Source organism: Canis aureus, chromosome 13 (assembly GCF_053574225.1).
Source record: "Canis aureus isolate CA01 chromosome 13, VMU_Caureus_v.1.0, whole genome shotgun sequence".
Taxonomy (NCBI): domain Eukaryota; kingdom Metazoa; phylum Chordata; class Mammalia; order Carnivora; family Canidae; genus Canis; species Canis aureus.
In genome coordinates, this window is record NC_135623.1 from 15,069,449 (window position 1) to 15,096,632 (window position 27,184).

The window sequence follows — 27,184 nt, forward strand, 5'->3', positions numbered from 1 at the left end:
AAATCATGCTGCTGTAAACGTTCTGTACGCACTGATGTACGCCTTCATGACTTTTTTTGAGGATTTGCAAATGCCTATGAAAACACAGACTTTCCCAAGAGTGTATAATTGCTGATAGGTTTTTAAAAATTGAAATGTAGTTGATATATACAGCATAGTTATTCAGTATTTATATTAAGGAAGTGATCATGATGATAAATGTAGTCTGATTTCTTTCACTTAACATAATACCATCTAGATCCATCCATGTTGCCACAAAATTTTTGATGGCTGAGTAATATTCTGTTGCATATGTATACCACATCTTCTTCATCCATTCGTCTATTATTGAACACTTATTTCCATTTCTTCACTATTGTAAATAATATTGAAATGAACATAGAAGTGCATATATCTTTTTGACTTAGTGGTTTTTTTCCCCCTTTGAATACATACCCAGAAGTGGAATTGCTGGATTAAAAAAAAATTTTTTTTTTTTTGCGGGTAGGTAACGTACAACAGGACGGCTGCAGCTGACAGGTGGAGCATGCGGGAGGGTGTCTTGTGCACGAGGCTCAGTCAGTGTGAGCTGTTGTTACTGGAGGTAATCGTTGCCTCTGACCCTTATGGGTAAAAGCACACTTTTACTAACTTTTTTTTTAGTTTTTTTTTTTTCTTTTACTAACTTTGACCTTCTTTGGAAGTAGTGTGAGTGTATGAGGGCGTTGTGCACACACGCGGGGGCGAGGTGCGGGGGTGCTGGGGCGGGGCTGGTGCTCCGCCGGGCAGGTGCGCAGCCGCGAGCCCAGGTCACCGGCACAACCGAAGGTGACCTTGTGTCAAGTGGCTTAAGGCGATCCCACCGGTGGTGGCAGAAACAAGCCTACACGCTGTGTTCTGATCCCCAGTCCGGTGCCTTCCGTGCTAGGCCGACTTCCCGGCGCGGCTTGCTAGCGTTTCGGAAAACACCCCAAAAACCATGCTCCGGCTCAGCTTCGTGCACGTCGCTCCCAGGGAGCAGAGGACCCGGGGCCTGGCGAGGAGGCGGTCCGCCCGCGCGGTAGGTGGCGCTCTGCGCGGCGTCAGCGGGGCGGGGCTCGCCGGGGCCGCGCCGCGGACGCCTCCCTCTCATTGGCCCGCCGCCTCGGCCCACGGCCCAATGGGAAGCGCCTGCGTCAGCCTGTTACCGGGCGAGGAGACAGCCCGCGGAAATTTGAAATGGCGGACGGGCCGCGGGCCATGGCTGCGCAGCCGGGGCGCCGGGGCCGGGAGGACGCCGAGGAGCCAGTGGCCGCGGAGAGGGGTGAGCCCCGCGGTGGGCCGTGTCGTGGGCCTGGGGCGTGGGTGGGCCTCCCGGCGGCGCGGAGGGGACGTGAGCTCGCGGCGTGGGCGGGCACAGCCCGGCGCGGCCCCCTCCTGCTCCCTCTCGCTTTTTAAAGATTTTACTTATTTATCCATGAGAGACACAGAGAGAGGCAGAGACACAGGCGGAGGGAGGAGCAGGCTCCACGCGGGGAGCCCGACGCGGGACTCGAACCCGGGACCCGGGGTCACGCCCTGGGCGGAAGGCGGTGCTGACCGCTGACCCCAGGTGCCCCCCAATCACTGTCAGCTGCGCAGCTTAGAGGCGTTAGAGACACTCCCGTTGTTGTGCAGCTGCCCCCCCCCCCGTCACTCCCCCTTGTCACCGGGAATGCTACACCTGGCGATGACCCCCAGCCTCCCCTCCCCCACCCCCTGGCTACCGCAGGGCACTTGCCACTCTAGGCCCCTCGGGTCGGTGGCTTCCCGCTGTACTTCTCTTGCTGTGACTGTGTCCTCAGGGCTCATCTGTGGTGTGTGGGGTGTGTGTGTGAGCATTTCCTTCCTTTTTTAAGGCTGAATAATGTTCCTTTGTGTAGATGACACCTTTTGCTTATCCGTTCATCCACTTTGTGTGTAGATGACACTTGGGATGCTCCTGCCCTTTGCTGCTCTGAACATGGGACGTACAAATGTCTTTTGGAGATCCTGCTTTGTTTTTTCTTTTTTAAGATTTTATTTATTAGAGGGGCGGGCGGTGGGGCAGTCAGAGGGAAAAGCAGATTCCCCACTGAGCAGGGAGCCCGATGCAGGACTCCACCACAACCGGAGCTGAAGGGACACGTTCAACCTCCAGAGCTCCCCAGGCGTCCCATAGTAATTCTATTTTTATATTATTTTTTTAAAATTTTATTTATTCATGAGAAGGGGGGCAGAGACAGAGGCAGAGGCAGAAGGAGAAGCAGGCTCCATGCAGGGAGCCCAACACAGGACTGGATCCAGGGACCCCGGCGTCACACCCTGGGCTGAAGGCAGGTGCTCAACTGCTGAGCCACCCAGGCTGCCCAGTAATTCTATTTTTAAATTTTTGTAAAATTTTATTTATTTATTTATTTATTTATTTATTTATTTATTTATTTATTTATTTATGAGAGAGAGGGAGGGAGGCAGAGACACAGGCAGAGGGAGAAGCAGGCTTCATTTAGGGAGCCCGACGTGGGACTCGATCCTGGGTCTCCAGGATCACACCCTGGGCTGAAGACAGCGCTAAACCGCTGAGCCACCCGGGCCACACATTTTTAAAGTTTTGAGGGACCACCATACTGTTCTCCATTGCCCTGTACCATTTTATTTTATTTTATTATTATTTTTTAAAGATTTATTTATTTATTTATTTATTTATGATAGAGAGAGAGAGCGGCAGAGACACAGGAGGAGGGAGAAGCAAGCTCCATGCCGGGAGCCCGACATGGGACTCGATCCCGGGACTCCAGGATCGCGCCCTGGGCCAAAGGCAGGTGCCAAACCGCTGAGCCAGGCAGGGACCCTGCCCTGTACCAGGGTTCTGTTTCTCTACATCGTCACCAAGACTCGTTTCCTTGATATTTTTCTTGTTGTTTTTTGATAATCCCATCCTAACGGGTGTGAGGCAAAAGTAGTATTTCTTTAATAAACATTTATTTATATTATTTAACAGGTACTATTGTGATCATGACCAACAAATTGATTAATCTTAATTTAAGTGAAATAGGCATCTATTTCCATCTTACCTTTATAGGACAGGAAACTGAGGCACAGAGACATTGCCACGCAGCTGGTGAGGTACTGATGTCCTCCGAGGCTCATGTGCATTGGCATTTGTGAGCAGTAGAGCCCTGAGTACCCTGTGGTCACTAGTGGGGCCTGAACAGAGGCAAAGAAGTTGAAGGAAGGAGGGAATACGAGTAGCAGGGGGTGCCAAGGTGGGCTGCGGTGGAGAGAAAGATACCCTCCCTGAAATAAGCTGTGGAGACCATTTTGCCAGCGTAAATGCTATCCTCGGCATTGTTTATTTGGTACTTGTTTTGTCTATTAAGAACATCGTATTATACAGAGTTAGATATGCCCCTGACCAAATCATGCCTCATGAAATGTCAATTACAGCCCAAACCTAATGTGATGAGCATTTTCTAATCTTTTCTCTAGACACAGTCACTGAAATTAGTGAGGAGGAACTTTTAACGAGGTGGCTTTAGTGAAGTAAACCTCATGCATTATTAAGAATCTGTTTATTGGAGGGCCATTGACAGACTCATATTGCAGAAAACAAAGGACGGCTTCACCTCATTTGCGAAGGAATGTAGGATACCAGCTCCTAACTTTAATGCAGCTTTATGGAATTATTTTGGGAAAAAAAATATCTGTAAGATATTGGACCATTATAAGTTGCTAGCTATAGTAAGAATCACGGCTTTATCCTTTAAAGGAGATCTTTGGTGATTGCCAGTGAATCAAAAACAACCCTTTCCCTCTGCCTTCTGAAAAACTTCATAGAACAACAAAGAATTAACCTATGAAAGATTTTAAGTTCTTATTGTTTTGAAGTAGAGCTTGGATTTTGAGGTGTTTTCAAGTTTGGAAAACTGATTTCTCCTGACAATGATAAAGGTAAATAAAGCATCACACCCAAATCCTTGTGTGTATTTTTTTTTAGGAATTTCTAAATGAAAATATGAAATTAGAAGCAGTCTGTAAACACTGAAGTGTCTGGGATGGTTAAGCCTGCTTATTTTCATTCTTTTAGGTCTGTTTCAAGATGAAGATTCATGCAGTGATTGTAGCAATCATGATAAGCCAGGTTCTAATTTACAAAGTTTTGTGCCCGAGGGAAAGACTCATTTCCCAGAAATATTCCAGACAAGTCAACTTTTGTTCTACGAGCGATTCAGAGCTTATCAAGATTACATTTTAGGTGAGTACGGTCTTGGGTTTTTTTTTTTTTTTTCTTTTTCTTTTTCTTTTTCTTTTATCTTTTCAGTTTACAAGTAGATTGTCTCCGTCTCCCAGACTGCCAGTTGGTTATGGGAAAGTGGATTTATGAACTTTTCTCTGCTTTATGCAGTCTCAATTTTTTTTAAAGATTTTATTTATTTATTCATTCATGAGAGACACACAGAGAGAGGCAGAGACACAGGCAGAGGGAGAAGCAGGCTCCATGCAGGGAGCCCAACGTGGGACTGGATCCTGGGACCCCGGGGTCACACCCTGGGCGGAAGGTGGCGCTAAACCGCTGAGCCACCTGGGCCACCCTACAGTCTCCATTCTTAACTGTGTTTAATTTGTTTGTAGCTGACTGCAAGGCCTCTGAAGTAAGAGAATTCACAGCTGAGTTCTTGGAGAAGGTCCTTGAACCATCTGGATGGCAGGCAGTCTGGCACACTAACGTGTTCGAGGTGCTGGTTGAGGTAAATTTAATTCCATTGTTAAAGACATTTGGCTCTAGCTAAAAGCACTTTCCTTCAGACTTACAGCCAAAGTGCTTATTTTTAATTAAAGTTTATGAGCTGATTGAAAATAACATGTTTTTCACATCTAATTGTCATGGTGTCTGAAGTGTTCCACGAATTTTAAAGGTGGCCAAGGAGGAGCTAACAGGGAATTGAGGTGGTTAAACTTTCAGTGTCCTTTGACAGGCAGAAGTGGATTATAAACCTATGAGGTGGAGGAGGTATTTGAGACCATTTAAAAAATAAAGAGGCCTCATTATGAAGTCAATGTAGAAAGTTCAGTTAATTTTTTACCTTCTTAGTTGTAGCCCATTAAGTAGCTCAAACCAAGCAAGACTTTTAAAACTGGCTTATTTCTTGCCTAACAAATTTGTAGGTACTTGGTTAATTTCTTGATAATGTGTCGCATTGTCAAAAGTAAAAACAATCTTATTTTTCACCTGACTGGGACTTTTACAGTAAATTTGCACTCTAATTACAGCTGTGAATTTTTCTCAGTGTTAACTGGACCACAAAAAACCCCAGTTAATCTAAAATGTTAAGCCAGGGAGTGAGAATACAAGTTGTTGCTACAGCTCCTTTACAAAATGGCATCATTTACTGCAGTGATTATGGGCGAGGCAGTGGGTGGCAGCTGTTCCTGGTGGCTTAAATTTTTTATTATGTTACTATCTTTGGTGGCAGTAAAGTCCTATTAATTTTGTTGCCATAGTGTCGTCAGTGCCCCAGTCGTCCTGTCCACGTGCAACCCCCCACCTCCACCCTGACCTATTCCCTAAAAGTTGTCTAAGTCATGGACTTAAATGTGTCCTACCCCTGCTTAACACCTCTAATGCATTGCATTTACCGAAGCCCTGATGTTGGCTTCGTGGTTTCTCATTGTCTAGAGAACATAAAGTCCAAGCTCCTTCCAATGTCCTTTCTGTCCTGATCTCTCTGCCCTTTTCTCTCACTTCATCTCCTGCTGCCCCTCCCCTGCCCATTTCTTTCTTTTGATTCCAGTAAGAAATATTGCCTGTCTGCTGCTCCAGCAGCCAATCTTTTCTCTGCCACAGGGCCTTTTCACCTTCTTGCTCTTCAGATGGCTGCTTCTCTTTCATCCCGTACATCCCAGCTAAGAAGTGACTTCGCCAGATCATCCCAGCAAAACCAGACCACCACCCCTCTGGTTATACTTTGTCACATGCTCAATACTGTCTTGTCTTGTTTGTTTGTCTCTTCAGTTACAATGTAAGCTCCATTTGGGTAAGAGCCAGGCCCTTCTTGTTTATTTTTTATATAATGGAAGAAGGCTCCCTGTTGCCATTACATACTTAAAAAAAAAAAAAAATCAGGCTGTAGTGTTTTGTGTGTATCTTAATTTTGATTTCCATGTAAGTCACATTATTTTAATTTTCAGGTCACAGATGTGGACTTTGCAGCCTTGAAGGCAGTGGTGAGGCTTGCCGACCCATACCTCTGTGAATCTCAAGTGAGCTCTTTTACCTTGGAGTGTATGAATGAGCTCCTCGATCTGAAGGAACATCGGTTGCCCCTGCAGGAGCTGTGGGTGGTATTTGATGATTCTGGAGTATTTGACCAGACAGCCCTTGCAATTGAACATGTCAGGTAGGAAGAGAGGAGAAGGAGAGTTGATGAAAATAACCTCATGGCCAGAAATGTCAGATGAAGGGCAGTAATTCTGGTCTGCGTTATGTACCCAGATTTAAAACTCACACTGTAAAGCTGGTCATTGCAATATTTTAAAATATTCAAAGATAGAGAATTTTTTTTTTTTTAAGATTTGATTTATTTATTCTTCTCTGATTTCATCTTGCTTTCCCTCTCAGTCACATTATAGTTGTTTGATCCTTCTCATCTCTTAACACACTCTCCTTCCAGCTTCTTGGTCATCCTGGCCTGCTCTTCCTTTCCTCCTCAAAACTTAAAATGTTGGAGTTACCCAGGATCCATCTGAGGCTATCTACCCTTCTCTCTCTTTAATCAGCCTTGGAAGCACATTAGAATCACCTGGGAATTGTTTTTATAGGTGTAGTCTAATACATGAAAAAGGATGATAGGATCAGAATATCAGTATTTTATAACCTGTAATAAATAAAATAAAGGTTCTAGGCGATGGTCATGATTAGCTGATTAAAAACTCATGGTAAACTTTGTAGTAGATGCATCAGGCAGGCTGACAACACCTGAATCCCCTGGTCATTCTTAACCTCATCATCAGAAGAGATGACCAGGTGTCATATACTTCCTGATTGGAAGTACATTGTGTCCCCCTTTAAGTATCCTTGCCAAAAAAATCTTCCCTACAGCTGACCAAGTCTTTAGATCTTACTATTTGTTTACCAGAAATAAAAGAAACAGATGCGATCAGTAAAATTCAGAGTATGGAAAACTCAATAAATTGCAAGGAGACATCAGGCTTCCTGCATGGAGCCTGCTTCTCTCTGCCTCTTTGTGTGTGTGTGTGTGTGTGTCTCATGAATAGATAAATAAAATCTTAAAAAAAAAAAACAAAAAACAGGGGGGGGATCCCTGGGTGGCTGAGTGGTTGGGGCCTTCAGCCCAGGGCATGATCCTGGGTTCCCGGGATCAAGTCCTACATCAGGCTCCCTGCATGGAGCCTGCTTCTTCCTCTCCCTGTGTCTCTGCCTCTCTCTCTCTGTCTCTCATGAATAAATAAATAAAATCTTAAAAAAAAAAATAAATTGCAGGGAGAAAAGGAGAGGGGATAATCTTTAGAATAAAAGTAATTTAATTAAGTACAATTGGATACCTATTTGAAAAGCCAATGATAAAACAATAGCAATAATATCAGAAGGGACAAACAGGGTAAATTCAACACTAACTGGATATTTGGATAGGAAAGAATTATAACGTTTTCTTAGTATAAAGATTTATTTTAGAGTTACACATTAAAATGTGTGAATGATGTTATATGTTTGACATTTGCTTTAAAGTAATCTGGTGTGCAGATGGTGGGGCTGGGGAGCAGAGAAGTAAATGGGTTAGGGTAGAGATGAAGTAAGATTGCCTGTGTGTTGATAATTGTTGAACCTGGGTGATACATACATGGTATTCATGATACTATTTGCTCTTGTATATGTTTGAGATTTTCCATAATAAAAATTTGTTAAATCACTTGAGGAGGTTTAAAAAATATGGATTCTGTATCTGATATCCTCCCCGCTCCCGATTCTGATTTATTGGTCTGGAATAGGTTTGAAAACTAGTTTTTGAAAGCTTCTGAGGGGACTCTAACATGCAGCCAAGGTTGAGAACATTTAATGCCATCAATATGCCGACAACTCTCAGATTTATATCTTTAGCCCTGACCTTTCTGGTGAGCTCTGGGCTTGTTTATTCATCTTCCCTCTTGACGTCATCCACTTGGAGGTCAGATAGGCATCTCAATTCACACATGGAGAAAACAACTCTGTTTTCAACCCAAATCTGTTTCTCTCCCAATCTTTTCTATATTAAGAAATGGCACCACCATCCAACCAATTACAGATGGTCAGTAAACAGTTCTTATTTTATTTTTTTGTTTTATTTTATTTTAATTTATTTATGTGTGTGTGTGAGAGAGAGAGAGAGAGCATGAACTGGGGATAGGGGCAGGCAGAGGGAGAGGGAGAAGCAGACTCCTACTCAGTCAACCTGGGGCTGGATCCTAGGATTCCAGGATCATGACCTGAACCAAGGGCAGATGCTCAACCAACTGAGCCACTCAGGTGCCCTAATAAATAGTTCTAATTAAATAAAGGTCATAATGGAACCAATATTATAGAAAAACTACTTTAGGGGCACTCAGATCATGATCCCGTGGTCCTGGGATTGAGTCCCAAGTTGGGCTCCCTGCTTAGCAGGCAGTATGCTTCTCCCTGTTTCTGCCACTCCCCCTGCTGTGCTCTCTCTCATTCTCACTCTGTCAAATAAATAAATAAAATCTTAAAAACAAAAACAAAAAGCTTTAGCCAATCCAAAGAAGTTCTATTGACTCATAACTATCAAGCCTAGCATTTATGCATCATTCTCTATTGTGGCTAATAAGGTTGTTTTGATTTACTCTTTAGCTTGCACCTCTCCAAATCCCTAACACTGAGCCAGTGATTGAATTTGAATGATATGAATTTCCTTTTAGGTTTTTCTATCAAAATATTTGGAGGAGCTGGGATGAAGAAGAGGAGGATGAGTATGATTATTTTGTCAGATGTGTTGAACCTCGATTGAGATTGTAAGTTATTTATTAGTGACCTTGTACATGTTGGAAAAATAGCTACCCATGGTTTAATTTTACCTGTTTGGTGTATACATACTCCAGGGGCCCGCCCACACATAGAGCAAGCCATCATACAAATAGTTTAACCCATTGACAAGTTATTAAATGAAACTTGTGCAGGTGCCAAGAAGCCTACTTTTAGTTTAAGTAGTCTGCTGAGTCTAACAGCAGAGTTCAGGGACATTGAAGTTAAAGAGTTCACTGGTTTATAAATAAATAAAACTAGTTGAGCTAACATGTTTAAAAAAAACAAAAATCCTGTGTTAAATTCAAAGACAATTGTTTGAAAGATAGTGAAATTAGTGGAATTATACAAGACTTGTATACAATTATACAAGACTTCTTTTGCTTTATTTTTTAAAAATAAATAAAATACTTTAGAAAATAAAGTACTTTAGAGTACTTTAGAAAATATTTGGCTTTATTCTAAGTTCCTACAGCAAAACACCTGGTTAAACAGAATTATTTGAGGATGTACAGAATTATTTGAGGATGTTTTTGTCAAGTTCTTTTTTTTTTTTTTTTTTTTTTAAGATTTTATCCACTTATTCATGAGAGACAGAGAGACAGAGAGAGAGAAGCAGAGACACAGGCCAAGGGAGAAGCAGGCTCCATGCAGGGAGCCCGACTCGGGATTCGATCCCAGGTCTCCAGGATCACGCCCTGAGCCGAAGGTGGATGCTCAGCTGTTGAGCCACCCGGGCGTCCCTGTTTTGTCAAGTTCTTGTCCCTTAAGTCTTATTTGACAAATGAATGAAAATGCTAAGCAGTTAATATCGGTGATGCATAAAAATTTCCGGAATAGGGAAACACATTCTTCTAATTTGTCAGATTATTTTATTTTATTTTATTTTATTTTATTATTTTTTAAATATTTATGTATGTATGTATGATAGACACACACACACAGAGAGAGAGAGAGAGAGAGGCAGAGACACAGGCAGAGGGAGAAGCAGGCTCCATGCCGGGAGCCCGACACGGGACTCGATCCCGGGACTCCAGGACCACACCCTGGGCCAAAGGCAGGTGCCAAACCGCTGAGCCACCCAGGGATCCCCTAATTTGTCAGATTTTAATAGGGAAAAATGCTTACATTACAAAAAGCCTAACTTAGCCATGCAGCCCAAGCACTGATTTTGTTAAATGTGGCATTCACATTTCCACGAGATGGAACTCTAAGACCAGGCAATTTTCCATGTATTCATGAGTGGTAATTTAAAGGCAGTGCTTCAATAAGAATAAAATTAGAACTTGCACTAAAAAAAATAAAAGAAAAATTGTAGAAGGTAATGTTTCTTTTCCCTATGTGAAGGATGATTTGGTTACATAAGATAAGGCAGTGATCCTTTACATTTTATGGAACCCAATTAGATTTAGTAAGTTTCTCTTAGTTTATATAGTAAATAATAAGTAAAAAATATGTGAGAAGTCTGTTTAGTGGTTCTACCTGATTTAGAATCATGTATAATTTCTGTTTAACCTTTCCAAGTTTTCCATCGTGCATTCCTATTTTCCCATAGTGTGTTCTATAAAATGCCAGAATTTCAAAAAGTTTGCATATCTTCTAGTTTAGGTTTTGATTGGAGTGAAATGTAATGGTAGGTGACTGTTGTGTATCTAGCAAATTTGATCTTGGAAAGGACTGTATTCTGACTTGACAGCTTTACATGTTCAAACAACAAATGATTTACATACACTGGCAGATGGGAAGGCATAAGGGAGTAATTGTTTTCAGTTGCGGAGAAGAAGCTATGGTACTCGATGGGGAAACTGGAATGTTATCAAATGTAGGGCAGACTCTTTATAAAAGGTCTCTGGGCAAAGATAGGAAGTAGTGTTATCAACAGGCAGGATTTAAAGGGAATCAAACCATATTGTCTTAATTTGGGAAGTAAATGTTTTTCCTTTTTAATGCAAGACGCTGTGCATCAAAGCTTATGGGTCTGAGACACAGATGTTGGTTCATGGCTTCCAAACCACAAAGTGTCACTTTAATGAGAAGAAATAAGCGGATTGGCATGGATATTGGAAATGCTAAGAAACTCATTTTAAAATTTGAGTCTTAAAAAAAATAAATAAATAAAATAAAATAAAATTTGAGTCTTAATCTTCATAACTTAATAGACCTGATCAAGCAGTCAGTGCAATTTTTTCTTTGCAAAGTGGATTTCTAGAATATCTTTAAAAGAGCATGGGTTAACCAAAGCTGACAAAATCCATGCTTTTCAAGCTTCACCTAATTCATTTACTTGAAAAGTGGAAAAAATGTATTTTTAATTCATTTTAAATACTGTTTGAATGTTAACTGTGATTTCTTGTAAATTTGTTTAGGATGTGGTTCTGTTTTTTTCCCCCCATCTTATTTAGAGCATGACTAAGTTAAAAAAACATCATCTAAGGCAATAGTTTTCAACCTTGACTGCACATTAGAATCCCCAAGGAACTTTAAAAAAACTTCTCTACTTCTAGAGACCAATTTAATTGGTCTGAATGGGGACCTGAGCATTTGTATTTTTAAAAGCTCCCAGTGATTCTAATATGCAGCCAAGGTTGGAAAACTCTGGCTTCAGGCCTAGCTAATATGCATACTTTTAACTGAGAAATAAGGCAATTATTGTAAAACTATATATGGGTAATGACAATAATATTGCAGTTTATTTTCAAATCCATTAATTTCACGTCCATTAACTTGATTGTACTACATTCATAAATTATTGCATCTAGAAATGCTTTTTGTTCTATGTATTTGAGAGGGTATATAAACTAATAAGTTGTAAGTGCCAATAAGGTTGTCTGGTACTTGTTTTAATCACTCTCTAGGAATGGCAGCTTTATGTTTTTTTTCTGAGAATCTCAAAGGCTTATGTTTTTGAAACATACTGTAATAATCTTCCTAAGGGAATATGCAGCATAATTTTGTGCTGTAGTGCTTTAAATGTGAGGAAGGACTAGAGCCAGTGATTGAATCATTAAAAATTTTGATTCTATAAATATGGTAATCTGCAACAATGTTATGAAACTATTGGGATACTTCCCTCCTCCCCTACCCCTACACCTCCAGTTTGCTCTCTGACATCTGCTTATGATTAAGATTTTGAATCTAATATATGAGAAAATAATTTTTCATTAAATAATGATTACAAATGGTAAAAAGTGAACTTTCAGTGTTTCTAAAGCATACATGCTTGGATCTGTGCAACTTCCCAAAGCAAGAAAAGTTAGTGACCTTAATGAAGTGATCCTTAAAACTTTCAATAGCTTCCACTTATAATAGAGTTCTATTCAGAAAGACGTTACGTGTATCTGAGTTGTGTAAGATAAAACGCTTTTCTTCCTGGTCTTTGAGGACTAAATGGGCTGTTTCAATGATAGGAAAATGTGTCAGAGGGATCCCTGGGTGGCGCAGCGGTTTGGCGCCTGCCTTTGGCCCAGGGCGCGATCCTGGAGACCCGGGATCGAATCCCACATTGGGCTCCCGGTGCATGGAGCCTGCTTCTCCCTCTGCCTCTCTCTCTCTCTGTGACTATCATAAATAAATAAAAATTTAAAAAAAAAAAAAAAAAGGAAAATGTGTCAGAAAGTCAGTGGATTTCAATTTGCTTTTAAACTTTCAGGCATTATGACATCCTTGAAGACCGAGTTCCTTCAGGACTTATTGTGGATTACCACAATCTGTTGTCCCAGTGTGAGGAGAGTTACAGGAAATTTTTAAATCTGAGAAGCAGTTTGTCAAATTGTAACTCTGATTCCGAGCAGGAAAACATCTCCATGGTTGAAGGGTTAAAATTGTATTCAGAGATTGAACAGTTGAAACAAAAGCTAAAACTCATTGAGAATCCTTTGTTGAGGTATGTGTGTCTTTGTTTTTCTTAGTTAGTTGGCATCTTTTCTAACCAGCTATCTTACTAAGAACTGATTGGTCTTTTGGTTTCTCTAAGATACGTGTTTGGTTATCAGAAGAATTCAAATATCCAAGCAAAGGGCATTCGTCCAAATGGTCAGAAGGTCATGCATGTGGTCTCCTCCACCATGATGACTGGTCTGCTGCGGTCTCTGCTCAGGGACAGGCTTTCTCAGGAGCTTTGTAAGGAGGAAACAGAAATTCAGGTAAAAGTAATTTTTTGCCCACGTGGCTTTTTTTCTTCTACTTCACTCCAGGTTTTCCTGAATTCCACAGAGTGTTTACAGGAGCTTACAGAGTTGTTTTGTGTGTGTGTGTGTGTGTGTGTGTGTGTGTGTGTGTGTGTGATGGGTAGTAGTGAGAACTTTGCCTTTTATCAGCATTAGTAACTTAACAAGTGTGGGTTGGGTTCAGTGCAGTAGCTGAGGAGATACTTAAGTAAGCAGTTTTGGCTGCCTTTATAAAGTGAACATGAGGGTAGGGTACCTGGAGTGATACGTAGGTTGCCTTTTGGGGGGTGTATATTTGCAATCTGTTGTTGTTTTCTAGTTCCATAGCGATCCATTGTCTGCTATAAATGCCTGCTATGAAGGTGACACTGTGATTGTTTGCCCTGGCCATTACATGGTGCATGGCACGTTTGCCATTGCTGACTCCATTGATTTGGAAGGTGAGTCTGGAATATCATGAGACCAAAGTCTCTTGCATGATACACTTAAGAAAAAATAGTAAGTCACTGATCTTTTTGAAGCTCCAAGAATATGATTTAATCCATTTGATTTCAAATGAGTTGCCTTAAAATATTAAGAGTATTTAAAGTGTTTGGGGATTGACTCAGTGTTTGAGCAACTTGTTGGGAAGACAACATACACAAAGACAAAAAAGACCATTTAGGAAGAAGTATATTTTCTAGATTGTAGGTTTATGGGGAGGAAATCTCATTTCTAGAATAAAAAGTTTTCCTAGCAGTATTTTTTTAGAGTTTAGTATTTTTTATTTCCTGTCTACTCTTATTTCTTATATGTTACAGACATATTGATGCATGTATTTTTTGTTTTAAGTTTAACATATTTTTTCATAGGTATAGGTCCAACTTGAAAGTGGACCAAGAATCTTTATCTTATTAATTCTTTAAAAGCTTGCTGGGTGACTCAGTTGGTTGAGGGTCCAACTCTTGGTTTTGGCTCAGGTCATGATCTCAGGGTCTTGGGATCAAGTCCAGCTATGGGCTTCATGCTCTGTGAAGATTCTGCTTCTCTCCCTTAGCTCTTCCCCCAACTCATGCTCTCACTCTCTCTCTAGGGAAAAAATAAATGAAGCTTGCTGAATGTTAATTCTACACTTTGTATCTTGACCAAAGTGTACTTTCGAGAATATTAATATCAAAAGATTCTATTAAAAATAACTTTTTAACAGTCATATCCTATTGTACATTTTAAGTGTTTCCTAAATTTAGGTTACTTTACAATGGTTCATCTTGGTCCTGTGTATTTCCATAACATGTCAAATTTAGATGCACCTGTTCAACTATTTACCAAAAGAGCTTTAAGTTAGCAATAAAGCTTGTAATGCAAAAAATCCTTTATCATTTTGGGGCTTGTGCAGCTGGTCACAAACTGCTTAAGCTATGTTCTTTACCTTGTCAAAACTTCTTAATGGAAGCAAGGCTGGGAGTTTAATTTCCTTCTGTTCACTAGTACATCACCTCACCCCCTTTTTTGTTTTATGTATGTAATTTTTGTTCTTTCTCCTTTCCAATATTTGATATATAATAGATGTGTGTGTGTATAACATATCTGGAGGATAAATCACAGCAATAAAAATACTATTTTTTGGCATACTGAAAATAGCATTGATATTATAGATTGTGTGGTGGGTAAGAGATCTTCCTAGATTGGTAAAGATATTAATAATGAAATTGCAAAAGTGTAATAAATAACCATATAGAATTCTGATAGTTAAGTGTACAGATAACTAGATTTACTGCCAGAGGGCATTTCTGAGAATTTGGGAAATCCTATGGTATCTCTAGTGTGAATTTATGGAGTACTTGTTCATGAGTAATGTAAAAGGTTTTATGATAGCTTGTCTGATCTATAGCTAATGCTTATCACAAGAGATGTAATTGAGTATGTACTGTGTGTGGAGCGTTGACAGTAGTTGTAGGGTTTTACTTTCTTGTTTAGAATATATATTCACTTAAGTGATGTTTTTTTGTTTTAAACTACTAAGAATATGTAGCTTGTTTATGTAATAATCTGTTTTTTTTTCTCGGTATGACAATTATTTTTAAATTTTTTTGATGAGGGCAGCCTGGGTGGTTCAGCGGTTTAGCGCTGCCTTCAGCCCAGGCCGTGATCCTGGGGTCCTGGGATTGAGTCCCGCATCGGGCTCCCTACATGGAGCCTGTTTCTCCCTTTGCCTGGGTCTCTGCCTCTCTCTTTGTGTCTCTCATGAATAAATAAATAAATAAAATCTTTAAAAAAATAATTTTTTGATGATAAAAAACAATAGTTATTGTAGGAAATGTTCCAACTATAGACAGACACACAAAAAAAATCAAGAAAAAATAAATACATATAATCCAATCGTCCAGAGTCCACCACTGGCAGCATTCCTGGGTGTGGGGTCACCTTGCACTCTCCTCCAGTGCTCCTGAAGTCTTGTCTGTGTCTTTTGTGTTTTTTTTTTTCTTAAGATGTTATTTATTTACTCATGAGACACACAGAGAGAGGCAGAGACACAGGCAGAGGGAAAAGCAGGCTCTCTGTGGGGAGCTGATGCGGAACTTGATCCCGGGACCCGGGCATCATGACCAGAGCCAAAGGCAAATGCTCAACCACTGAGCCACCAGGTGCCCCATGTCTGTGTCCTTTGAGTACAGAAAAACTTCACTGGTTTTGCCTTTAATGTAGTGATTGCTTTCATTTACTCATGCAAACAGTCTTCGACAAGAGTTATTTCTTACAGCTTTGTCTATTGGTTTTATTTTATGATGAGAGTCAGGCAACTTTGCTAGTTTTCTGATACTCCAGTTTTTTGTAAGCCCATTAAGAGGTCTGGCCTATATTATTAGTTTGGGATTTGTAGAGATCCAATGTTTTTTATTGGTTCACAAGGTAGACCTATTTTTTCAATAACAAATTGTTTTAAGTCAGTTTGTCAGATTCTATGTCAATCTATTTAAGAGAATACTAAAATTAGGAAATCTTGAGAAGTGCTTAGGCTTTTTCAAACCAAATTTATATTAGAATAATAGAATTTTAGAGTTGGGAAAAAATTTACAAGTGTTAAATGCTTTAAAGTTTTTTTTTTTTTTTTAAGATTTTATTTATTTATTCATGAGAGACAGAGAGAGACAGAGACATAGGCAGAGGGAGAAGCAGGCTCCCTGCAGGGAGCCCGAAGTGGGACTCAATCCCAGGACCCCAGGATCACACCCTGAGCCAAAGGCAGAGATGTTCAACCACTGAGCCACCCAGGTGTCCCTATATAGCATTTTTGTAAGCAAATTTAGTGCTGAGCTGGTCTGAGATGGTTGATAGGATAGAGTTCCTGATAACAGGGGCAGATTGAGGTGTGGTTATTATTTAAAATTGTATAGCCTGGTTTAAATTAAACAAGATATGTGAGGTAGATTTTATTTAAATGCAACTTGGTTGACTGGTCTCATGTCATTTGGGGCCATTTGAAATAGATCTATTATAGTAACTTTATGTTTAAACATTTCCCCTCACCCATCTTAAATACTCTTGTTCTCTTCCTTAGGATATGGTCTACCAGATGATATTGTGATAGAAAAGAGGGGCAAAGGAGATACTTTTGTGGACTGTACAGGTGTGGATATTAAAATCTCAGGCATAAAATTTATTCAGCATGATGCTGTAGAAGGAATCTTGAGTAAGTATCTGAATATTTCCTGTGTTATTTTGTTCCCGGCTTTGAGAGAAAACTTTACTTTTCCTAGAAGATGCAATTCAATAAACCACTCTTGAGTATATGGAAGGCTGATTATTTATGTACATAACATGATGACTTAGGAAGCTTATTCTGAAGTAGAAAATAGTTCAGCCTATTGAAAATTTGTTACTTTATTTTTTATTTGTTTTAAAGATTTTATTTATTTATTCATGAGAGACACAGAGAAAGAGGCAGAGACATAGGCAGAGGGAGAACCAGGCTCCCTGTGGGAAGCCCGATGTGGGACTCGATCCCAGGACCCCGGGATCACGCCCTGAGCTGAAGGCAGATGCTCAACTGCTGAGCCACCCAGGCGTCCCTGTATTGCCATTCTTAAATTGGGTCTCCTTTTCTTCTCCCAAGATCTCATGAAAGTTACTTTCTGATACTTTTTTGGAAAATTGCTCTTTAACTTGATTTTGCATATCTGAGATCATTTCATTCGGTTTTAAGAATGCTGCTTTTACATGTTAGTCATTGTTTTGTAAATTGTGAGTTTGTAATTCCAGTAACAAAGTTTAAATGGTAGCTAGAGAAATATTTAGTATTAGAGCTGACATTTCTAATATTGGAAAACACATTACTTGAAGCATTTGATTGCATGTTTTCATCCTAGTCATCCACCGTGGTAAGACCACGTTGGAAAACTGTGTGCTGCAGTGTGAAACTACCGGAGTCACAGTGCGAACGTCAGCAGAATTTTTAATGAAGAACTCAGATTTATATGGTGCCAAGGTAGGATAATCTCTTATCCTTTGGGGAAGTAGTTTAGGTTTAAGTTCTTTTTGTTTTTTTGTTTTGTTTTGTTTTTTTAAAAGATTTTATTTATTCATGAGAATACACAGAGAGGAGAGAGAGAAGCAGAGACACAGGCAGAGGGAGAAGCAGGCTCCATGCAGGGAGCCCAATGTGGGACTCGATCCCAGGTCTCCAGGATCACACCCTGGGCTGAAGGCGGCGCTAAACCGCTGAGCCACCGGCGCTGCCCTAGGTTTAAGTTCTAAATAAGTAAACAAAATGTGGGACCAAGATGTAAATGCATACTCCTGTTCTCTTTCTTCAAAGAAGTTCAGACACTTTTATGTACTAAGCCGGATGTAGTTATATAAGGAAGAGAAATAAGAAATCTCAGTTTCTCTGTGATAACTTTGAGAAATTTAGACCCTTCACATTTGTTGACTTTATAAATGGATTTTGTAGCAATTGAAGCTCAGTTGCTTTTTTTTAAATTAGACTATTTATTTTGAGAGAATTGCTGAGATAACATGCTGTTGTAAGCAGTAGAACAGAGAGATCCTGTATGTGTGTTCTGTACTAGTTGTAACATCCTGTAAAACTGTAGTACAACAGCACAGCCAGATAGTCCATTCAGTCAAGTTGAGTATTACCATCACTTCAAGGTTCCTGCATGTTGCCTTTTGACAGCGACAGCCACTTGCTTCTCCGTCACACCTCTTCTTTAATCACTGGCAAACCCTGGTCTTGTCTCCATTTCTGTTATTTCATCGTCCCAAGAACGTTATGTAAATGTAAATCATCATAACCTTCTGAGGTTGGCTTTTTTTACTTAGCACAGTTCTCTGGAGCTTCACCCAAGTTGTAGGTACCAAGTGTTTCTTCTTTTTTTATTGCTATTTACTATACTATTTATAGTATTCCAGCATATGGTTGTTGCACAGTTTGTTTAACTGTTCACCTGTTGAAGGATATCTGAGTTGTTTTCAAGTTTTGGCTGTTGTAAATAAAGCTACAGCCAACATTTGTGTACAGGTTACTATGGGAAACGTTTTCATTTCTCTGGAGTAAATGCCCAGGAGTGCAATTGTAGATCATGTGGCAACTGCATGTTTACTTTTTTTTTTTTTAAAGACGTGGCCAGGGATCCCTGGGTGGTGCAGCGGTTTGGCGCCTGCCTTTGGCCCAGGGCGCGATCCTGGAGACCCAGGATCGAATCCCACGTCGGGCTCCTGGTGCATGGAGCCTGCTTCTCTCTCTGCCTGTGTCTCTGCCTCTCTCTCTCTCTCTCTCTCTCTCTCTCTGTGACTATCATAAATAAATAAAAATTAAAAAAAAAAAAAAAAAAAAGACGTGGCCAGGGCAGCCTGGGTGGCTCAGTGGTTTAGCGCCACCTTCAGCCCAGGGCGTGATCCTGGGGACCTGGGATCGAGTCCCGCGTCAGGCTCCTTGCATGGAGCCTGCTTCTCCCTCTGCCTGTCTCTCTCTCACTCTCTCACGAATAAGTGAATAAAATCTTTAAAAAAAAAAAAAGTTAAAATTAAAAAAAAAAAAGACATGGCCAAGCTGTTTTCTAGAGTAGTTACATCATTTTACATTCCCATCAGCGGATGTTTGAGTGATACAGTTTCTCTATATCTTCCCCAGCATTTGATATTTTTACTGTTCTAATTTTAGCCATTCTGTTAGGTGTGTGGTTTTAATTTGCATTTACCTAGTGGTTAATGATGTGGAACATTTTTTCATATGCTTACTTGCCATCCTTCTCTTCAGTGAAATGTCTATTCATGACTTCTGACCATTTTCTAATTGGATTATTTGTTCTTTTTTACTGTAGAGTTTTGAGAGTTCTTTTTATATTCTAGATACTAGTCCTCTGGTGGGTATTTGCTTTGCATACAGTTTTTGTTTTGTTTTTTTCTCTATCCTGAGAGTGTATACACCTGTGAGGCAGGCAGGGAGGGACGGGAGAGAGAGAGAGGGAGAGAGAGAATCCTAAGCAGGCCTCCTATCCAGCTCAGAGCCCCAAGATCATGCTCAACCGACTGAACCACCCGGATGCCCCTGCAGATTTTTATGCTAGTCTATAGCTTGTCTTTTCATTTTATTCACATGGGCTTTTATAGAACAGAGCTTTAATTTATGATGAAGCCTAATTTATTGGATTTTTCCATTTATGGGTAGTGCTTTTGGTGTTAAGTGTAAGGAACTCTATGCCCAGCCTTAGGTCGCAAGGATTTTCTCTTATTCTTTTCTCCTAAAAATTTTATGGTTTACGTTTTACATGTAAGTCATGATCCGTTTTTGAGTAAATTTTGGTATAAATGTGAATTTTAGGTTAAGGTTTATTTATTTGCCCATAGATGTCCATTTGTAACCACACCATTTCTTAAAAAGGCTGTCATTCCTCCAATAAATTCGTTTTGCACTTTTGTCAAAAATCATCTGGGAAATTTGTGTGGGGATTTCTGTTTCTGTGTTCCCTTCTCCTAATGTGTGGACCTGTCCCTCCACCAACACCTGCTACTGTAAGTCTTGAAATCTGATAGTGATTCCTCCCACTTTGTCTTTTCCAAAATTGTTTCAGCTATTCTAATTCCTTTGCCTTTCAATATATATGTTTTAGAAAAATATTGTCTCTTTCTACAAAAAGTCTGAGATTTTGATAAGAATTTTTGTAAACCTGTATATCAATTTGGAGAGGATAGACACCGTTGTTTTGTTTTGTTTTAAGATTTTATTTATTCAAAAAAAAAAAAGATTTTATTTATTCATGAGAGACACAGAGAGAGGCAGAGACACAGGCAGAGGGAGAAGCAGCCTCCCTGCGGGGAGCCCGACATGGGACTCAAGCCTGGGTCTCCAGGATCAGGACCTGGGCCAGAGGCGGCGCTGAACTGCTGAGCCACCCGGGCTGCCCTTTTTTTTTTTTTTTAAAGATTTTACTTATTTATTCATGAGAGACACAGAAAGAGAGAGGCAGAAACACAAGCAGAGAGAGAAGCAGGCTCCATGCAGGGAGCCTGATGTGGGACTCAATCCTGGGACTCCAGGACCACGCCCTGGGCCAAAGGCAGTGCTAAACCGCTGAGCCACCCAGGGATCCCCCTATTCACTTTTTTTTTTAGTGCATTTTTTGTCTTTTGTTCAGATTGGGTAGTTTCTATTCTTCTATCTTCCCAGTTTACTGATTCTTTGCTCTGTCTTTTCCTTTCTGCTGGTGAGCCCATCCATGGAGCTTTTTATTTCTGTCATTTTTGAGCTCTGAAATTTCCATTTGGTCCTTTATATTTTCTGTTACTTTGCTGAGCCTTTCTGTTAATTTGTGTGCCTTTCATTTTTCATTTAAGTATGTTCATAATTGCTCATTAAAGCATTTTTATCATGGCTGCTTTAAAATCCTTGTCGGCTAATTCTAACATCTGACAGTTGGTCTTGGCATCTGTTGACAGTTTGACATCTTTCTGGCTCTTGGTTTGGCAAGAGATTTTCACCTGAAACCTGGATATTTTGTGGTATTATGAGAGCCTGGATCTTCTGTTTTAACTTCGGTGACACCAGTACAGGAAGGGTTGAGGTGGAGGGTACTGCCTCGTTACTGAGAGGTGCAGGGAGGGAGAAGTCCGGGTTCCCCATTTAGCTTCCATTGACACCCAGTTTGAATGGGGGAGCTCTTTGTTACTGCTGGGAGGGGGTAGAAATTCTGATTTCTTACATGATTTCCCTGATGCCACGGCCCAAGGCAGTGGCCTTGTTACACTGGGCAGTGGTGAAAGGCCAGGCTTCCTGCCAGGCCTGCTCTGGTACCACCCTAGTTGGGAGGAGCAGTAGCACTTTGACTGTCGGGTGGGAGTGCTGGCGCTTTGGCTGGTGGCTTCCTACTTGGCCTTCTCTGACACCACCCCACGGGGAGAGTTGCGGTGCCTGGTGATAGTCTTGAGAAGGATGTTTATGTTCTCCTTTCGGCATTTGCCAGCATGTGTGGGGACGGTCCACTGTTTTTATCTGTGGTGTTTGGCTGGCATAGAGCTATAATTGTCTGAAAGTTTTCTGACTTTCCAGGTTGCCTGGTTCTTTGGCTAGAGAGAGCAGGCTTTTCAGGAGGCTTCTGGTCTGTGTCTGGTGTTCGTGGATTGCCAGCTTCTTCAGCCTCAAGTCTGGGGAAGAAAGCCCAATTAGCAGATCTTTTTACCTAATGGAGAGTTAGATTGGTGTGTAGTGGGTCATCTGGGCATATATGTTCTCCTATCCCTAAAAGGGATATAATAATAAATTTTTCTCATGGCATACTCTCAACATACATACAGTAAATGTGTTATAAATGGTTAATAGCAGTGTTTCTTCATGTATGATATTATATATGAAATTATTCCGAAAATGATTTCTTAAATAACTAGAGGTTTGAATAAATTATTTTTACTTCCCAAAGTGCTTAGTATAACTTCAGTAAATAAATGATTCCTGTTATTGTTACTTCTTAATTGATACCATGTAGTCCCAAGGAATAATGTGAAAGAATTGTTCCATGCATGGATCTTTCTGGTTACTTTGTATAAATGATACACTTGAATTGGCTGCTAATTTTAACATGTGTGTAGTAGTGGAGGCCATTAATTCTTTAGCTCATACTGATTTTTAAGTTATGTTGAGATGTTTTAAAACTGATGGGTTTTAAAAAATATCAGGTCTATTTTCTATCCTTATATTACAATATTTTACTAGACTCAAATACTGTTCTCCAGCTAATTGAGTATCTCAGAGAAGATGTTCATTTTAAATAATTGCAAAATTGTTAAATACTTTGTTCTTTTTCTTTGGCAGGATCAGAAAACTGACTTGTCCAGAATGAAAGGGAGTGGGACAGTAATCAAGTGTTGATAATCTTAGCCAGTGTTTTGTGTGTATATCTGTGAATCATTTTTGAAAGTGATAAATGATAGAGAATTTGCTGGAAATGGAGCAAATGGAAATGTTGATTAGAAATATCTAACAAAGCTTTCTGTAAAATACTTTGTATTTGCACTATGTTAAGGTTTAAGAAGTGATTGTAATAAGCCTTCTCTTGTAGTCTTGTCTTTAAAAAACTGATTGTAACACCTTAAAACATAACTTGTAGGGTGCTGGTATAGAAATCTATCCAGGGAGTAAGTGCACCTTAAGTGACAATGGGATCCATCACTGCAAGGAAGGGATACTCATTAAGGTGAGTGCTCCTGCTAAAACACCCTCTTTCCAAAAGTTAGTTAGAATGGTTTCATACAAGAAATAATTGTGTTTCATTAAATTCTCATGTTGAGTTCTATTGTTTTCTGGTTTTGAAAGCACAAGCAGTATATACATCTTAATAATCATCTTGATATCAATAGTTGGTGATGTTCTTTTGTGAGAATATGTTGCTGCCTATAGATCTGCAGAAATGACAGAGGAATGCTATGTCACTCAGCTCGGACTGCACTACCACTTATTAATAAGCATAGCCTTCTCCTTTATTTTTAGAATAGCCGGGAAAAAGTGAGATTTTAAAAATCAGGTGGTGTTGAATGTGACAGTTCCTTAAAACATTTGTTTTCAATGTCACAGGACTTCTTAGATGAGCATTATGACATTCCCAAAATATCCATGGTGAATAATGTCATACATAATAATGAAGGTTATGGTGTTGTCTTGGTGAAACCTACAATCTTCTCTGACCTGCAGGAAAATGTCCAAGATGAAACCGAAGGTATGCTGTATTTAGTGATTTTTAAAAATAAAAACTGGATCTAGTTTGCTTTATTTCAACATTGAACTCTGATTAAGGATCCAAGTCTTCCTTTCCTTTAACAAAGATAACTGGCATATGCTTGGACTTGGGGTTGAAGAAGCTTGGGAAAGCTATAACATTGCAGACTCCCAGGGTGAAAGAAACTTTCAAGGTCAACTAGTTCACCTATTCCTTCTAAACCTTGGTGTGTGGTTGTAATAAGAATATTATTTGGTCCTGTAGTTCCCTTCTTTTTTTTATTTTTTATTTTTTTATTTTTATTTATTTATTTTTTTTTTATGATAGTCACAGAGAGAGAGAGAGGCAGAGACATAGGCAGAGGGAGAAGCAGGCTCCATGCATCGGGAGCCCGATGTGGGATTCGATCCCGGATCTCCAGGATCGTGCCCTGGGCCAAAGGCAGGCGCCAAACCGCTGTGCCACCCAGGGATCCCGTGTAGTTCCCTTCTTATCATGCTTGGCTTTCTGTATATTTATAGAATAAAGCTGGACATATGATGGCAATGGTAGCTCCTGCTGGCGTTTGTTAAGGGTGGAGGCAGAGAAGTGCGTGTGCCAGTCTGCATTTGCTGGAGGGGATCGTGAAGTTTGTTTCTATTTTTTATTGGCAGAAGTAAATGCCTCCCTGTCAACTGTCTTTCTATGGCAGCAAAGCTGAGTTAAATCGTTAGGAAATTCATGACTTTCAAGCCATGACCCAGATTACTATGAAATCTCAGTCAGAGAGGGATTAAGCATTGGCATGGGTGAGGAAAGTAGTCCTCATCATCCTCAAGACCCACTCTAGTTATCTGTGAGTTCTTTTTCTTCACACAGTTCTGTAGTTAGACGTCCAAATGGGCTTGTCTGCATTATGTACTTAGGGTCTCACAAGGGTGAACACAGAGGTGAGTGGGCTTTTGTCTGAGAGTTCTGGGGGGAAGGTCGGCTTCTGAACTCATTCATATCATTGGCAGAACTCATTTGCTTGGGCAGCCCCAGTGGCTCAGCGGTTTAGCGCCTGCCTTCAGCCCAGGGCGCGATCCTGGAGACCCAGGATCGAGTTCCACATCGGGCTCCCGGTGCATGGAGCCTGCTTCTCCCTCTGCCTGTGTCTCTGCCTCTCTGTGTGTGTGTGTGTGTGTGTGTCTCTCATGAATGAATAAATAAAATCTTAAAAAAAAAAAAAAGAATTCATTTGCTTGAGGTCATAGGAATGAGGTCTCCATTTTTTGGCTATATTGGCTGGGGATTGTCCTCAGTTTCTAGAGGCCAGGCTTGGCCTATAACCCTCTGTATCTCCAACTTTCCTCAAGAGAACCTCCCTCAAGGCAAATGTTGCTCATGCTTCAAATCTCTCTCACATTATGAATTTCTTCATGCTTTCTTTTCCTTCTTTTAAAGAGCCCCTATGACTGGATTAGGGACACCTAATTATCTTCTTCAAGTCAGCTGCTTAGTAACCTTAATGACATGTGCAAAATCATTTTGCCATTTAGCAGTCATGAAGGTAGCACCAGGGGTTGGGCGTTGCAGGAACCATCTAGAATTCTACCCCAGATACCTACTCACTGAGAATGCTGGCATCAGCTGCTGGAGTGGAGTTCCTTTAGGAAGAGTGGCACTGTCTTATTAATCTTTGCATCTAGCCCCTAAAGCCATGCGTAGTAGGTAGTAAATACTCAGGAAAGGTCTGTTAAGTGAAGGAGATTCTAGGGTAAAAAGAGAAAAGAATTCAAAATTGGTAATCCTTTTGAAAGGAGAGTCAGAAAGCTTTGGTACAAAGAGGAAAACGACTGCTCGTTGAGCTACTTACAGCAAAGAGTTTGTAGAATCTACTCAGATGACGGCAGGAATCCTTGGCAGAAAAAACTTGAAAGCTCTCACAGAATATAGAAATATATATTTTTTTGTGGAGTTATTTTGTACATTTAACCTTATTTATTATAATTTATTTCTCCAGAAAATAGAGCACTTAAAGTTCCAACAAGTGAAGAGGCAGATACAGCAGAAAGGATAGATTTAGAGGAGCTGATTCAGTGTGCAACTGGCAAAATGGAGCTTTATGCAAGATCCAGCCTTTCTGAGCAAGTTGAAGGCAACTGTGAAATTGTGAATGAACTAGTTGCTGCCTCCACACAGAAGGGCCAGATGAAGAAGAAAAGGTTGAGTGAACTGGGGATCACACAAGCTGACGACAAGTTAATGTCACAGGAGATGTTTGTTTCAATTGTGGGGAACCAGTTTAAGTGGAATGGGAAAGGGAGTTTTGGCACATTTCTTTTCTGACCACCATGATGTAAATAGATAGAAAAATAGTGGATTTTGCACATGCTGCCCTAAGAGTCACTGCTGCTGTGGTAGTTCGCTTCATGTCTGTATTTCACATTTGATATATTTGATTGGGTGTGAGTGAAATGACATCTATTTCTGTCTGCAGGTGTTGCACAAGAGACATTTCCTCTGTATAAGGAAGGTCATAAAAACATATAAAATAGAAATATAAAATAGAAAATGAAGATTTCTTATCTGGAAAGTCTTGCTTTCTCAAACACATCCTTCTGTCGTATTATTAAGCCTATCAGTAACTTTCTAGTATAAATACACTTTAACCTAGCACTTCGGACACGAGGAAGACAGAGAATACAAGATGAGTGCACAGAAATGCAATAGGTGTCAAATGTGCAGTGTTCTTACACTTGTCTTTTTCTCCCAATTAACAGCAAGTCTGATTTCCATGCTGCATTTGCATAATACTTGTCTTAAAATAAAAGCTTTTATGATTGGGAGGTTATCTGTGTAATCAGACTTATTGAGAATCTGAGTGTGATGCATTTTTATGTTGAACTATGTAATCATCAAAACAGTAATAGATAGCATGGCAGGTTTGAAACATGAGATGTGTTATTCAGAGCCAGTGCATAAGTAGAGCATTTTCACTGTTGCTGAATATGAATGATTAAAAAGAAGTTTTTTTTTTTTCGCCATAACAGTATTCTGATCAAATTTCAAGTATCTTAGACAAAGTGATTACTTTTACAACCTATATCAGCTCTGTGTTCTTGAATATCATATTGTAAAGCACAGCTTTTAAAATATTTATATTTTTAAAAAGTGTATGTGTCATTACTGATTAAAATTAAAATGATGAAATAAAAAATTGAATCTTGTTATATTTTTTCCAGATGCATTATGGGCCATAGCATATGTGTAGCATATGTAGCATGTGTGATCCTTTGGAATGCGCACAAAGTTTATCCTTTTAGTGTTTTTTTTTTTTTTAATGTTTCAGAAAGAGTATTAAGGTTGGGGATCCCTGGGTGGCTCAGCAGTTTAGCACCTGCCTTTGACCCAGGGCGCGATCTTGGAGTCCCAGGACCGAGTCCCACGTCGGGCTCCTGGCATGGAGCCTGCTTCTCCCTCCTCCTGTGTCTCTGCCTCTTTCTCTCTCTCTCTCTATGTCTATGATGAATAAATAAAGAAATCTTTTAAAAAAAGGAAGAGAGTATTAAGGTTTTTCTTCAGTGTGGTTGGTTCTTAAATTGCATAATACTAAATGTGGAAGAATTTATGTTGGATATCTTGTCTGACTATTGAAAGGCATTTTTCTTTTACTCTTTTAAATCCTGTTGCAGAAGAAATGCTAATTCTGCATTAGTTGGAGCCAAATACTGATTTAAAAACCATTTATTCAACTTTAAAAAAAGTCAAATTGGTTTTCCAATCAAATTTCCACTTTATCTTGGAGTTTAGATTTCATATATTGTAACTGGCTGGAGTGAGTGTCAAGAGAATGACAA

The 27,184-nt window shown here is 40.0% G+C and overlaps 1 protein-coding gene across 2 annotated transcripts; it reads left to right on the forward strand.

Moving 5' to 3' along the window:
• Window positions 1–1,054: 1,054 nt before the first annotated feature.
• On the forward strand, window positions 1,055–26,544 carry SHCBP1 (SHC binding and spindle associated 1). 2 transcript variants are annotated; one of them, XM_077844866.1, is made up of 13 exons: window positions 1,055–1,282; window positions 4,064–4,231; window positions 4,609–4,724; window positions 6,166–6,374; window positions 8,908–9,000; window positions 12,660–12,893; window positions 12,984–13,152; window positions 13,496–13,616; window positions 16,715–16,846; window positions 17,523–17,641; window positions 22,758–22,844; window positions 23,222–23,363; window positions 25,348–26,544. In XM_077844866.1, exons 1-13 carry the CDS (start codon window positions 1,198–1,200, stop codon window positions 25,671–25,673), a joined length of 2,001 nt encoding a protein of 666 aa, XP_077700992.1. In that variant the 5' UTR covers window positions 1,055–1,197; the 3' UTR covers window positions 25,674–26,544. The 2 variants fall into 2 exon arrangements, with proteins under 2 accessions (XP_077700992.1, XP_077700993.1); XM_077844867.1 differs by lacking the exon at window positions 22,758–22,844.
• The last annotated feature ends 640 nt before the right edge of the window (window positions 26,545–27,184 follow it).

Coding starts and splice junctions, on each gene's coding strand:
- SHCBP1 (XM_077844866.1), top strand. CDS start 1,198: ATGGCGGACGGGCCGCGGGCCATGGCTGCGCAGCCGGGGCGCCGGGGC. Junction 17,642..22,757: donor CAGATTTATATGGTGCCAAG/GTAGGATAATCT, acceptor CATAACTTGTAG/GGTGCTGGTATAGAAATCTA. Junction 23,364..25,347: donor TGTCCAAGATGAAACCGAAG/GTATGCTGTATT, acceptor TTATTTCTCCAG/AAAATAGAGCACTTAAAGTT.